General features: G+C 36.0%; 2 protein-coding genes across 3 annotated transcripts in view; both read left to right on the top strand.

The window, feature by feature from the left end:
* Nucleotides 1-13417, top strand: part of LOC127862090 (uncharacterized) — a 32486-nt gene extending 19069 nt beyond the window's left edge. The window contains exons 1-5 of one of the 2 annotated variants that reach the window (XM_052401052.1): nt 7194-8047; nt 9888-10578; nt 11686-11745; nt 11922-11947; nt 12228-13417. In XM_052401052.1, coding sequence (XP_052257012.1) covers nt 7679-8047; nt 9888-10578; nt 11686-11745; nt 11922-11947; nt 12228-13112 — 2031 coding nt within the window. In that variant the 5' untranslated portion in view covers nt 7194-7678 and the 3' untranslated portion in view covers nt 13113-13417. Of the gene's footprint in view, nt 1-7193; nt 8048-9887; nt 10579-11685; nt 11746-11921; nt 11948-12227 lie in introns of those variants that run through there. The other variant, XM_052401049.1, reaches the window with a different exon arrangement.
* The window catches only part of LOC127862091 (uncharacterized), a 47062-nt gene extending 33372 nt beyond the window's left edge, over nt 1-13690 (top strand). Inside the window, exon 7 of the mRNA XM_052401056.1 lies at nt 13129-13690. Within this exon, the coding sequence (XP_052257016.1) occupies nt 13129-13174 (46 nt within the window). The 3' untranslated portion in view covers nt 13175-13690. The remainder of the gene's footprint in view (nt 1-13128) is intronic.
* Nucleotides 13691-16007: the final 2317 nt, after the last annotated feature.

Raw genomic sequence — 16007 nt, 5'->3', positions numbered from 1 at the left:
AAAAACTACCGAGACCGCATAGTCGACGGAGAAAAAGGCGAGGAGAACAAATGCGAGAACCAAGTGGATGTCTAAGCTATTACATGTACAGGCGTTCGAAATCTATGTCTGTCATCGACAAACTAGACAACAACGCTACCCGGAACGTCAGAAATATCAGTACTATGGGTTACAGGAAATCCCCCGCTCAACCCCCTGGGTGCACTGACCCGCAACACAGCAATAATCCTACACTAAGCATTCCATCTACACTGTATAAGTCCAACTGCAGCTTTCTAACTGAGAACCTCATGAAAGCTACCACAATAGTCCTCTCCACATCAAGCAAGAGTAAATCCAAGCCCAGCTCTCCATCTGACACATACACTACAAAAACCAACAGCTTTTCACCAACACTAGGCAGGAGTCGATCCGCCTCAAGATATCCGTCTGAAATACGCAGGAAATTGCACCCCCTTCCGACAATAGTGTCCTCCCACAGCGACGAGGAATCGGTTAACTACATAATTCCGTGCCCCTCGGTACGTCCGCGACGTTCCACAAGTGCTCCGAGAAGCCCTGCACCACATAGGCCGGCGCCACCAATTCCGCTTGACTGTAACAATAGTAACCACGTGATTGCTAACGCCGAACCTAGTGACCATCCCGAAGCACTTCCGGTAACTACTCACTGAAGAAGCCAACGAGAAAGCAGGGTACGCAACGATATCGCAGAAATGCATGGAAAGTATCCTGTGCCCCGTACAAACGAGTGAAGACTTTTACAAGTATTCTGTCATTGAACTCTACCACCTGTTAAAGCACTGCAACCTTCATGACATTGCTAACATTTGCAACGAGCACCTTTTTGATGGGCAGTTCTTCGCAAACTTAGATGTTCAGGAGCTCCTTCAAGATCAGCCGTTCAGTGCCTCTAACATTCAGATACTGAAGATTAAAAGACTCCAGGATGGATGGCGTCCTAGTGCTTACACTTAGTGCGCGTCTTGAAGTTATACTCCCGATACACCGACTCCGTTCGAAGTAAGTTATGAAAAATGTGACTAAACGGGCTCGAACTGAGTGAGAACGGAGTGACCTTAGAAGCAACGTGTTACGAACTGTCTTCGAACGTTGTGAACGGCCTGGATCGAGGTTGAACGGGCGAGGTGTTTCAGAACTTTTAGCCTACTCAAAACTTTCTTCCGATCACCCCGTTCTACAATTTAACGTAGTAAAAACGTACTGCAAACGGAATGGACGTACTAAGAACGGATAGGTCGTACTAAGGTCGGGTTAGGAACGTGCCAGAGCGTAGAGCGATCGGACCGAAATTACCTGTACGATGCCACACAGATCGAGTCCGTTTCTAGTCCGTCCAATCCGTTTTCAGACAGACCGACCCCGTCCGCACTACGTCTAAAGTACGATCATGTTTCGTGTAAATAAATAGAAACTAAAAGATAAGTTCTTACAACGTTTGCAACACGTTCTAAAAGTTCTCAGTAAGTTCTTAGTAAGGTGTACTCGTTTTACAGAGTTCGCAGTAGGTTCCAAATACGTTGTACTCGTTCAATGCAGTTGTTACAACGTTCAATCCGTAAATACAATAAGTTCAGACAATGTGCATTTAAATAGAGGTCGTTTTCTCAAAATTCTTCATTTGTGATATTAAGTTGAAACATGAAAAATCTTGGAGCTGTTAATGATTTAAATGTTGGCTTCGTGCAATTAATGCTAGAAGCAGAGCAGCAATGTAATGTTGTGTTGGGCCGAGAAAGAAGGCGGAGACGACACAGAACTTGTTGGGTGAGAAATTTGGAGGAATTATTTAGTGGAGGCATTACAAATGTACGTCTTGTCGGCTCAAAGCGTGAAACATAAATGAGAACTTGCAGGAACGTATTCGGTTTTATAATCGCCGTGCAGAACGTGTCTGCAACTACGTCCTAAACGTACTAAGAACGTAGTAGGACGGAGTGAGAACTGCATTTGAACAAGTAACAACTGCACAACGAATAAAGAAGAACTGCGTACGAACGTGATAGAATTGGCTGAGGACGGGCTCGGTCTGACTGGAAACGGTATAACAACGGGGAAATTGGGAAAATTGACCCGATTTAAACTGGATAAAGACGGACTGGCAACGGGATAGGACGGGATAGGAACGAGCTGCACGTAGTGCGAACTGTGTATGAACGTCATTCAATCATATTGTTGATTTTTTTCTGACCAAAACTACACGTTCAATCAAGTTCACATCCCGTTCTGCTTTTTCTTCAAAACGTGATCGAACTGTCTAAGAACGTGCTAAGTGTATGGGCTCCTTTACGGTATCCATTACATTGATATACGCCTTAAACGGCAATATTACATAACTGGAATAAATGGATAAATATATAAAGAACATAAACCGTAATGCAGATCAATTACAACTCAAAATCTAAAATAATGACTAAGTAAAAATTATTGCATCCATGCGTATTCTTACTGGTATTTTTATTGAAATATATATGCTATTTAGGACGATTTGTAGTTCCATTTGCATGAGGCTTGCCTTATAAGTACACAATTGTTGTATGTTATAAATACAGAAATAATACGTTGAATAAGTTTCTTTATAATGTTGTATACATGTATTTACAAACATAAATCGTCTTAAAAAATATGTATTTTAACTAATGTTCTAATTCTTACTGTATGAAATGACAATGCATCATTGTTTACAACTGACATTGAAGATAAATATACTGATTAGTGGGATGAGATATTCTATTTAAAAGAGACAAAAATAATTAAGTGTGTAACGTCACGATTAACATTTATCGGTATATCCGCGCATGCACGGGAAATGAATTTAAGGAACAACAATTTTGAATAATTAAAATTGGCATGCATTGGTTTCATATAAATGCGCGCTTTATAAGCTGTAATATATATTAATTTAGATTCATATTAGTATCAACATTATGAAAGTTTATCATCATTAAAATCAGTGGTTTTAAATCTTTGAAACTGTCAAATGCATTCACTCTTTTCATCTTTTCATTTTTTGAAATACGTTTAATTTTGACGACATATACGTTTCAGGTTTGATTTAATTTGCAAGTGCATTCTGATAAGAAGTATTGATCTAATCATCTAAAGAACTATTGTAATGATCGTCTTTTTTTCATGAAAACTGTTGTCCACTAGGCTCCCGACTGGTTCACGAAAGCGAATTCCGCTTAATCGGGATTTTTCTATCACTATTCGCGACGATCCGGGACAAATGCAATTTTAAGGCGTCTGCAGCCTTCTAGATTCTTATGTGCATGTTAAGAATTAAAAAACGTCGGCCTACAAATTTAAAGAAGTTCATTTTGGACGCCGAATGTTTTGAACCCATCGCAATTAAATCGTCATTGTAAAGAAAACTGTAAGGTTTCTGTATGCTTTATCAGCCCCGAGCGGACCCTGCATGATGCGGATTGAATCCAGACAAATCTAGTAAGATGATTGGTGTAAACCGCAATGTACAAGAATCTGCAAATACATGCCCACATTTATCTGCAAGTGCATGGACAAAGTAGCATTTTGTTATCGGCAACCCATTGTGCCTGGATCGGACATCAACCTATTAATTAATAATGGAATTAGGGATAACACGAAGCTAATGTAATAATCCTCCTGGTGTAAACTCACCATTTTCGGTAAAATTTAACTTTCGAATCATTTTTGGTACTGTTCTGTACGTGGAGTTCCAATCTTAAGATTACAATAGTGTTGTTGTGTTTTTTTTCAAGCTTAAATCGCAGTATGAAACGATCTGCTTACGATGAATGAACGAAATGTTTGGAAGAATATGTAACGAAAATCATACGAATGAATTGTCTTTGTGCGAAATAACGAAATTCTAGTATCATTATAAGTAAAGTGAGTTTAAAATATTAATAATTTTCATAATCGTTTACTAATGTTATAAATTATAACTAAATCGCGGAGAAAAACTTAGTGGTCCTTGAAGTGGTTTAGGTACTTGAACATACAATAGAGACAAAAATCAACATCCGCCATTGCGCATATTGTTATCACGAGTGCTGATGGTTGAAAGTGAAATGTTTCCATTATACAATTGCTGCTCCTTGACTTAGAGTGAACGCCTCGCGATTAAACTTGCAGGAGGCAGATATGCTGAGTGCAGTACTTAAACGCCCAAGTGTGAATATCTAGTTAGATGTTTAAACCGATGATCGAAAAGTGGTTTTGTTTCAATACGCAATTGAAACTTCTTCGCTAAAGGTGTACGACACGCGGGCGAACTTGGAGGACATCAATAAGCAGAGAGCAGTACTTGAACGCTAAAATATCTGAAGACCTTTTAAGTGACCGTAAAATTACAGGTTCTTAACAATTCCCTCCAGAAAGGATTTGACTGTTGGTATATCTCGATAGGTTTTGTAATGTATTAAAACTTAGTTCGAGTGTTTTTTTCTAATCGATTAACCCTTATATCTTGAAACGAATCCGCGTTTTAATATTTCGCTGTCATGAATCGTGTATTCCGAACAAGTAAACGCACACTAATGGTGACTTGGTGGCCCTCTATCGCTCCCGTGATCGACCAAATAAGTGAAATGTGGTGCTTTTAGTAGATCTGATTCGTTATCTTAAATTTGGCCTGGTGACCAGTGTGAGGAACATATACGACCAGGGTAAATGTTTAAGCAATAACATTAAGCTGAAAATAAATTATAAATGTATTGTATGTTGTTAAACCAGTGTGAGGAACATATACGACCAGGGTAAATGTTTGCACAATGTCATTAAGCTGAAACAAAATTATAAATGTATTGTGTGTTTTTAAACGCGTTGTTTTTAATTTGCGCATGAGACATCCAAATTATCAATGGATTGACCTACTTGTAATCAATGCATGCATATATGGAATTATATATATGCATATGCGCTTGATATATATTAGATAAAACTTCATCAGTCGACATCATGGTATTCGCAATGGTCCTCCTCAGATTTTCAAATGATAATACATAGATATGCGCTTGATCTTCATCACATGTGAAAATCAGAATGCATTGGTTGCGCTAAATCTTAATCAAATGTTCAAAGCTTAATGAAAATATAGGCACACTATCTTCTTCAGATGTTAAAATAAAAAGGCGTTGCATAAGATCGTCATAATATGTTTAAATAAAAATGCATAGCTTAGCATGAACTCTTTATCAGGTGTTCATATAAGAACAGCTATGCTATGTCTTCTAACCTGTAAATAGTCGAAGGAGACAGTGATTATCACAAACAATAACGTTTACGCATAGAAGAAAAAAACGGGCATTAAAACAGACCCTTGTGGAACATCTCCACAAATACGTCCGATTTGCAGCAGATGATTACAAGAAATTAACGTATGTCCTAAAATTGTTTAACCACGAATGTACATTACCCGAGAAACCACATAGTTTAAGCTTATTAATTAGTCCTTCGTGCTTTCCTCTATTAAATGCCTTTGAAATATCACAAAATAAAACGGCTCTTACCTCTTGCACACCGTCAAGACCTTAATAAAAAAAATATCGATTGAAAGTAGCATCGCTGTGGTTATAAAACCACTTTAATGATTGGTTAACATCTTAATAGCCCAAATATGATTGAAGATCTATTTATTTGTAAAGACAGTTGCTTACAAAACTAAGGAAGGAGGATCATTTATAATAGTTTTTCTTCATTCTGAGGATCAGACCCTTGATGAGTTGCTCATTTTTTTGCTTCTTTCTATTGCATGGGATCACGAACAGAAAAAAAAACAGATTTCGAAGTGGATGGTACATTCAATCTGCGATTTCTTTTAAAAATCGGTCTTTTATTTGATCCGGTCCACAGGCATTTCCGTGTTTATTAACTTTGAACGAATGACAATTCGTGAGACTTCTTGACTATAAATGGTGAAGTCGTCTTAGGTGGGGCAGTTTTATCTGTAAAGATATTAAAATATGTATACGTATACTGGTTATAGCTAGAGTAGATTCATGCTTTAAAAAGAAATTAAGTTTGTGTTATAAATGTACGATATACTTTATAACACTATTAATTAAGGCGACACCTCGTTTATTGGCAACAACTCGTTATCTCAGGTGGTTTGTATTGTGAATTTGTTAAGAAGTGTCCAGAAGTCAGTAGATGAGTGATACTTTTCACCTATTACTTTGACATTTTAATCAAACTGAACACTTTCGTCGCTGATTTGACCACACGTTCAACTAACTTCAGTTGCTGGTGATAAATGTGCCATTGACTGTATTATGAAAGAAGCCATGGCTTTCTTGTATGCACGTTTATGGCGACGGATTTCCTTCCGTCTATTGTAATGCTGCCTATGTGCTCTTATATAAACTATTTTGAATTGTAATGCACTGTCACAGAATGACACAATCACTCCACTCAAAGTTTTACACAATGTTTTTTAGTTTTTTTGTAGTCGCCAACTTGTATCATGAATTTGATGTTCAGAATTAGACCCAGATTTTCTATTGAGGTTAACAGTATGGGACACTGATACACAACTTGGTAGTGATGACCCGTGTATTGATAGAAGTTTTTACCTTCAAAGCATCCATGTACTGCTTTCAACTACTTATTTGATTGTATAGTATAGTTAAGGCTCATACCTTTAAACCCGAGCTCTCATAAAGCTTATTTAATTAAGTCCCTACTACTTTTCAGTACAGCTTCGATCGAATTTACGTATTTATGCAAAATATTGTGTTTATTCATATTTCTATTCTTAAATGACTATTTTATGTTAATATACTTAACTACGTGACAGAAAATAATTTGTTTATCTGAGTATGAAGACGATGTACTTGTGTATAAATCTGAATAAACTGTCTGTGTAACTGTCTGTCTGTCAGATTCTTCGTTCATGTGGTTCGTGTATTTTTCTACTGTATTTCTATAACTGCTACACTGCCATCATAAGACTTAATGCAACTACGGACACTATGCAAGTCTTTTATCATTATTGTTCTTCCTTCGTGTAAGCAATTAAAAGTAAATCACTAAATCACTATTCAATACCTCATTGTTGATTTACACGTACACCTGGTATCAAATTACATGTCCTAATTTTAAACGTTGCTTTGAACAGAAAGGTTGTATGGCTTTTATCGCGTACACTGCATGATAAGTTGCTTAGTGCGTATTAAAATCATTCAGGAAGTTTTAATCATGAACAGTTGTATCTATACAAATATCCAGCTGACTGAAAAATACATGTGGCTTATCTACTGTGTTTACAAAGTAAGAATGGGTTTAAAAAATGCATTGAACTATGGATATAACTTAATATGAGCATTTAACATAGTTAAGGATTATATTCTTCAAAGATACTACTTCTATTGCAGTAATATTGTATTCGCTTGTCGTGCAGTTTTAATAAATAGTGTCGGTAAACAATCGTGTTATATAGGCTTAAGCATACTCTATGACGTTATGGTATAATTTATTCAATTCCATTGAATAACTTACACGATGTTGATCTAATTCTCAAACTTTTGAAGACTGATCTCAATGAATAGGAGGTTATACATAGATATTTCAACATTATATATAATTGAGGTAACAAACGTTTACGGGTTATGTAAGTTCGATTTAATGAGGTAAAACTTTTAAAGCTACGAACAATATCTGAAATAGACTTAACATGTCGGACAGTCTGGATGACAACTATCACACACACGAAGAGACTCTGTTGGAGGCGGCGTCAGGCAGAGACATTCCTATTATCGTCCGCTTCAATGAGACGTATCAAAACGAGGACTATGACGACTCCGGTTGGTTTGAGGATGGCTTAGAGATAATGGTCGAAGGGGTGAGATCGATCGCGTACGCCCGAATACGGGTTTTAGACGTTCACAACGAAAAAGAAGCGCAAAAGGCACACAATGACGATTTCGTGGCGGAGAGGCAAATGTTCTTGGACAAGGTGTACCTGATGCCTATGCACGTCCCTTTAAAATTGAAACTTGTCACCAGACCAGGAAAATCAACTAAGTATGCTTCAATCGCTCAGGTGCGTATGTATTGTGTCAATTGGCTTACTTGAGTGTTGTTGGTACACGCGCCATAACACGTTTATTAACTTAACATATAAACCATAAAATGTTTTTCTTTCATTATCTGTTAAGTTATGAAAATGACGTGAACCACTAATTAGCTTACGACTTATGTGTAACATATGTGCCGTAAAGGGGCTAATAATATAGCTAACCCACGCCGTACACAATTACCTCGAAACAAAGATTTAAACATATAATATATAAACAAACGAGTTGTAACGTAATCATAGTGGCATTAATATGGTCTTGCATATTTTTAATGGACGCCCATTGCAAATGTGAGCCAATTTGTTAATCTGAACTACTGTATTACCGGTACTCGATCACCAGTAACAGCTGAATTCAACCTTTTAACATGCAATTTTTTGAAAAAGATTTATCAACACCACTCCGTTAACTTTCACAATAAGACTTATTGAAAAATGCATAATGAAAACAAACATAAACTGTTGTACTTTCTTTCAAAGCTATTTAAAAAATCAATGAAAGCTACGAATTATGATTGTATATGTACAATTATCAGATCAAAAACTCAAGAACTTTCGTGATTGCTATTTTACAAATCGAAATCTAAAAGTTAAAGAAAAAACACAATTTCTACGTGGTACCCAAATACCGTTTTCCTCTAAAATAAAAACATTTTAAAGCAAAATGAATCAGTTATTGATCACAAAGAATCATTTTATCGCATACTGTATTTTAAGAAGCCATATCTACAAGAGCAAGAGAACTTAAGAAAGTTCGGTTTCAAAATCAATTCCGGTGACCCATACAACAAACAATATCTAAAAAGATCGTTTGTTTGAAGTTATGCACTTTGACAGACAATTATCTCATCAATAAGAATCAAGATATAGTAAAAGCAAATACATATTGAGTTCTATATAAGGATGCATTTAGGCAATTGGCGATCTGTGTATGCTAAACTCGATTAAACTGCAATTAAAGTGTCTTCCAGACATTTATTAATGTTATTAATGGGTCACGAAATTGGCAAAATTTCCCACTCTTAGCAATATCTTACATACATAAATAACGTCAAATAGACCAGAATAACACACCGAGTTAATTACTCATTGCTTATCTCGCTAATTAAACATGTCTTTTGGGTCTTGTATGATTTCATGTAAATAGAGGACTACCATCCGTATGTGTCTATCGCATATCATGTTACTTCGCTACATTTTGCATGTAGTTTTGCACAAGATTGTACACGTCTGCATTGGGTGTTCCAATCTATAATAATGCACAGTTCTTCAGTAGAGAAAAGGAGATTCACGTACAAGGCCGGACATAACGGTCACACAATTTGTTATTGTCATGGGGCCAATAGGCCATTACATTTATCTTATAGTTTATACTATTTTATGAACATTGGAAAACGTTGTGTTGGAATCAAATCAATAGAAATAAATCTTAATGAACATTGAAAAGGACTTGTGTATGTTTTAATATTATTGAATTTTAAAGACTATGTCACAGTAATAAGAGGACCATGTGTCTATTCAATCGATGTTGAAACAGCATCAAGAGTATTTTAGCAAACCATTTCTAAATTGAAGTTGAACTGATCATTGAATGCCATTATGATAATAAAGAGGAAGGTGTTGGGGATAGTATTACGGGTACTTAAGTCTATTTTTATAATGGGTACTTTCCGATATTTTATATTTTCTTAATTAGTCAAATCGCTAGATTTAAACATGTGTAAACGAGAACCTCGGATCATTGAAAAGTCTGTTATATCTGTTGCGCTGCCTATCATTCACTCATAACATCATCCCCATATTTCAGGTGATAGAAGATATGCCGGCGAAGCTTCTGGTCCACCAAGATGTGATTTCGATCCCACCCGGCGGCGGTCAAAACACTTTGGTTCCGACCAACACGGTACTCACAGTTAAGCGCGTGTTTACGTGCTCTTTCGACAAGGCGCAATATCTCCAGTGCTCATTCCAATCGCAGTACGTGTCATTCAAGGACACGTTACGCGTGCAGTTCAGCGCCATCGGCGACGACTCTCTTTACACAATGCGCTACTTGCAGATGACCAACGTGTTTCCCACAGTGTTCGAGTTTCAGCATCCAAAACCGGACGACGTTGTGCACTTCGTCAACTACGATGCCAATACTGCGCTCATAATTGCTGAAGGCCCGCTGGAGCTGCTGGGTACAGAATACCTAAACGTTGTCATCGCCTGGAAACGCCAACACGAAGAAAAATCTTACAGTACGTTAGTCATACCAGAGTCTCGCGCTAGGACGCTGATGGTTCAGAAACGTAATTTTGAAGACAAATTTACTAAGAACAACTATATTCAGAGAAAGTTTACGGCTTGCACACATCTGGACTTTGTCTCCGACAAATTGTATTTAATACCACAGGATCCACCGAACGCTGTGTGTCTGAAAAGTCCAAATCTTTTCTTCTACGACCCAAAAGCATGTAAACTCCGCGTGGCAAGAGACGGCATTACATTCAATTGTAAGTAAAGAAGCCAACAATTGTGCGATCGACGAAAAAACAAATATATCTTTCAATATCAAAATTAACAACTAAAACTTGTCACTTGTTACGGAAGAAAGAGTTGTTAATGCAATAAAAGAATTAAGGATTTTTAGAGAATAGTATAACACTTCGTTCTCTCGTCCTTTATATTAGTCCATCAATCTATCGCATCTGTCTGTAGATCGCATTTTATTATATAATAATTGTGCACACCAGGGCGGCGTGTCATACTCACTACTGTTATGGCTACCTCGAATCATTTTTTTTATTTTAAAGTTTAAACACAAGAGCCTACTTTGAAAAATAAAGTTGTCGTTGTTTGTATTATGGCCTTTTGTCCAAAAAAGCATTGTGGAGAGCATGACATTATTTTATCCTTTGCTACAGGGCAAATAACAGCCGTTAAACAGAAAAAGATTAAATAGCTTATATAACATTAATAATGGTTGAGCCCCATTTAACATAAAATTTGCTAAATTTAGAATCTCATATATTTTTGAAAAATGTGTGGGCTTCGTTTTTTAACATGTTTTTCCAAGTTTTTACTCATTCTATATAAAGTTTATTTACATTAGGTATAAATAATAATGAGCTAAATTCGCAAGGTTATATACACAGTAATAAAAATTTAAATGGCCACACATCTTATTTTCAATATACCGATATTTATGTGAAATATGAAAGTAAAAAGTTGTTTATTCCCACGGAATAGTTGAGTTCAGATTTCGGTTTATTAAAGTCCCATAAACACCTAACATTAATGAATATTTCGTAAAATATTTCGTAGTTCTCATCAGTGCTTCCGACCTTGAGCGGAGCCAAACTCGCGTTCGCACGTAAATGTTCGGATCTCGTCGCCGAAATTCTCATTAAATATATTGCCACACACACAATAAAAACGAGCATTATGTATTTCGTTAAATCTATGTTACAATTCCACATCTAGCGCTCAAACTTAGGATATTGCTATAAGGAACATTAATTGTGTATGGGTTTACTTACTTTGGCGAAATATTCGTTGATTTGTCGTGTTTATTGGGCTTTAATGCAGGCGATGTATAACTACGATGTTTGTGTTTGCAGCCTCCACGGATGAAGAATCATACGACAGCGACTACACGGAAATAGCGCCCCCTATACCAGGTAAGAAAAATGTGTTAGGTGGTTAATGAATTGCATTAATGGGCAAATACGGTATTTCATTAATTTTCTCTGATATATATATATAATATTATTATATTGGATGCATCAGAAGATCACATGCAAATAAACAAGTTTTATGTTCTTGTAATATATTTTTCTGTATTGCCTTGTTTCAGAACGAATTCCAATCACCTGTCCTCAGGTAATATCAACTACAGGATAGTTATTGTTTTATTGAATATTTTTACGTGTTATTGATGATACCTGTGTATTGTTATTTATTATTGTGTTACAGTTGTTAAAATATGGTGTGTAAAATTGTTTAAAAGTTGATAATGAACTGTTACATTGTGTTGTTAATTATTTAATAATATCAAGGAATACATGTGATCAATTTATACATAATGTAAATTATGAGAGTAATGATATTGTTGCATTTCTTATTGTGTCCTGTAAACGGTGTTTTCTTATCGTTGTGACAGGCCTCTGAGTTTGCTAAGAAGAAAATCGGCCTGTTTCGCAATGTTCACATGGAAATCAAGAGATTGTTAAAGAGACGACCTTGCAAAATACGAGATAAACAAATGCGAGAAAAAGGCGGGTATCGTATCAATCCCATGATCAGGCGTTCACAATCTATGCCAGACAATCGAATTGACGATTCAGACAAAAACGCAACCGGAAACGAAAGACTACAAAAATACACCACCATGGGGTTACGAAGACCCCCGGCTCCACCCCCAGGGAGCGCTGACTCCCAGCAAATCACGATATCTACAAAATGCGTTTTATCAACATCGAGTATATCCAACTCAAAGTCTCCAACTGAGCCATGCTCTGCACCAACAACAAGCGCTCCATCTACACCGGCCTCTCTGGCTTCGACGCGCAGAGAAATGCGTCCCCTGCCGGAAATAGTTTCCACCCACAGCGACGAGGATTCAGATGAGTATATAACTCCATGTCCCTCGGTACCTCCGCGACATTACCTATCAGCTCCCAGTAGCCCTGCTCCACATAGGCCGGCCCCGCCGATTCCAAGCGACAATAGTCATGGCGACCATTTGATTGTTTCGAGCGCCCATATTAGCGCCGAAACACCTTCGGCATCTAATCAATCCGAACACGCCCGTGAGAAACAAGGGTATGCGACGATATCGCAGAAAGACATGCAAAGTATTCTGGGCCACGGAAGAACGTGTAAAGACTTTAACAACTTGTCCGTTATTGAACTATACCACCTGTTAATACACTGCAACCTTCATGACATCGCTAACATTTGCTACGAGCACCTGTTTGATGGACAGTTCTTTGCAGACGTAGATGTTCAGGAGCTCCTTCAAGATCAAACCGTTCAGTGCCTCTAACATTCAGATACTGAAGTTTAAAAAAGCTCCAGGATGGATGGCGTCCTAACGTTTCATCATAGAGCGTATATCAATGTCACATTATGAGTCAAACTAACTGAGATAATAATTACAATGGTTTGATTAATGCAGCAAGTGCAATTATCTAAACAGTTGTATATTAAACGTCTTAAAATCGTACGGTTTAATCATTAAGATTATTTAAGTACATGTAATTAACACACTTCAATTAAAACTCATCGATGTACTTGTAAAAAACTAAATGTTAATTTCTTTGATTTTTATTAATACATGACAATATGCTTTTTGTGACAATTAACTTTGCCGGTTTCATGAAGCTCAACTAGTAAATGCACAATGTGTGTATGAATAAATTGATAATGCGTAACATAAGTCTTTTTTCCCAGTACTGTTGCACATACTAAAATGTATGTTTTATACGTTTCCGCCTCTATGACAAGACAGAGACGTAGATCTCTGGCCAATACATTTGGGTATTTCCCCTGCTAGTAATCTTTAACAGTTATACAAGTCATTACAGTTGGAGTATATACCATAAAATAAACAAAATGATGACATGTGTATCGTTAATTACGATTAATATCTACAGTGTAAGTACGTTGGGTGGTGCATTTAATGAACGGTAATGACAGACAGACAGACAGACAGACAGACAGACAGACAGACAGACAGACAGACAGACAGTCAAAAACACATTATGAAAACAGTACAATGTCAATTGTGATATGTACAAAGTTTTACACGTATTTACAAATTATTTACTTAGCTAACAAAGTAAATAAAATATAAAAAACAACAAAGACAGAAAAAAGGGAAAAAAAGACAAATGAAAAGAGGATGAAACATTTAAAGCATTATTGCGTTAATAATAGATGTTCGAACTTTAAGTGATTCTTTACAAAAAGACATACTTTTATAAGTTCTATTTTATCTTTCGATTGCCGTAAACTTAAAAAATTTATACATAGATGGCCTTTTGTAATAACATGTTTTTATGTATTTTGTTTCTAAATGTTTCTAAACGCCGGGCAAATGCAAATAAATGAATTCATCTTCAATATCGGGTCGAATTGCAACACATGCAGTAACGCTGATTTTTAGGCAACGTCTCTTGCATAACGAACCGATTTGAATATGAAGTGGGTGGCTGACAATCTTAATCTGGTGAAAAAGTATCTCAAACTTTTGGTAAAATGTCTAAGTAGGACTCGTATTCAACATTGATTTTAAAATTTCGATAAACATCTGACATCGAACTATTATTTAAGGTTCTATACCAGTCCTGTGTAAAGTTATCATAAACTCTGCGTTTAAATTCCTCTACAAATGAGTTAATCTCAATATTAATAGTATTTATATCATCAAATGCATAACTAAAACCATAGTCATCAAACATTTTTTTAACATTAAATATCCAATATTGACAGCCTTTATGATAATCTGAGACGGCCAAGTTATATATGGTTTTAATAATGATATTTCCAGATCTACATATCTTAAACCAATATTTAATGACACGGAAATATCTATGTATATACATGGGATATCTACACAGCTCACCATAAACACATGCATTACATGTGATAAGTTTTACCTTTAATAATCGTTTGCAAAATTTCAAAAGGATTCTTTCAAGTTCCTTAGATTTAGTATAGCCCCAGACTTCCGAAGCATAATTAAAATGGAACCAACAAATGCGTCAATTATTGACAAAGTATCTTCGGCTTTAAATCGTAGCCATTACATTTAGACAATAAAATATTCATTGCTTTTAATGCTTTACCCGTAAGGTGTTCCTGATTCAATGTGAAACTCCCAGTATAATTAAAAACAACCCCAAGATAGTTAAAATCATTCACAACTTGAATGTTATGACCATTGTATGTCCACTTTTCATTTGGCAATAATCCGCCTCTTTTCCGAAATACTGTAATTTTTGTTTTCTCTGTATTACTTTCAATCCCCATAAATTATATGGTATAGAAATGAGCATTCCATGTGTATATTTTAACACATTTTCCTTTGTATTTTTCACCACATTGTCCGAACTGGTGATGAGCATTTTTTATGTTAAATATATTTTTATTTTTTATTTATTGTTATGAAATGTATTATGACGCAAGAAAGTATATCGATCATAAAATGTAAATAATGGTGTTAACATTTGGCAAACATTACATAGAACCAATCTGAAGATCTCCGAATCTTAAAAAAAATCTTATGTTTTGGATGACATTTTGATGTCCTTCCACTTGTATAAAATATAAAAGTCCTTGGTACATTTATGATCATACTGTTGTACGCATTACCATTAGCTATTGACCAGTAGCCAAATCAGCGATCTCTCCACCCACTCTGTTTTGTTAACATTAAATGCTTGTTCCTCTTCTCCGACATTGTCATATAAAAGGGGCCTTTTTCACGTTTTGGTAAATTGACAAAATTGAAAAAAAGTTGTTTAGATTCGCACATTTTCGTTTAGTTATGATATTTGTGAGGAAATAGTAATACTGAACATTTACCATGCACTAAATAGCCATTTTATGCATCTTTTGACGATTTAAAACTCTGAAAATTATAAAGCGTTGCAACGCGAAAACGATTGACTAATTTGGAGAGTTCTGTTGTTGTCGTTATATTTTGTGAAACTACGAGGATTGCTTATATAAAGTTTAAAATACATTTGTCATTGAATGAGGAAGGATGGTCGAGAGGTATAAGTTGTAGGCCGTTTTACTCCAGGACTCCAGGGGTCAGTGGTTCGAGCCCTGCTGAGGGTTAATGTTTTTCCTTTTTTAATTTTATTCTTGATTTTTTACTGGATCTTTTTAGATCCAATGTTTACATTTATCAATATAAACATTTAATGACAAA

This window comes from Dreissena polymorpha, chromosome 16 (genome assembly GCF_020536995.1).
Source record: "Dreissena polymorpha isolate Duluth1 chromosome 16, UMN_Dpol_1.0, whole genome shotgun sequence".
NCBI classification, from domain to species: Eukaryota; Metazoa; Mollusca; class Bivalvia; order Myida; family Dreissenidae; genus Dreissena; species Dreissena polymorpha.
Note: the sequence above shows the minus strand (reverse complement) of the source record. Positions and strands in the feature narration are given on the sequence as shown.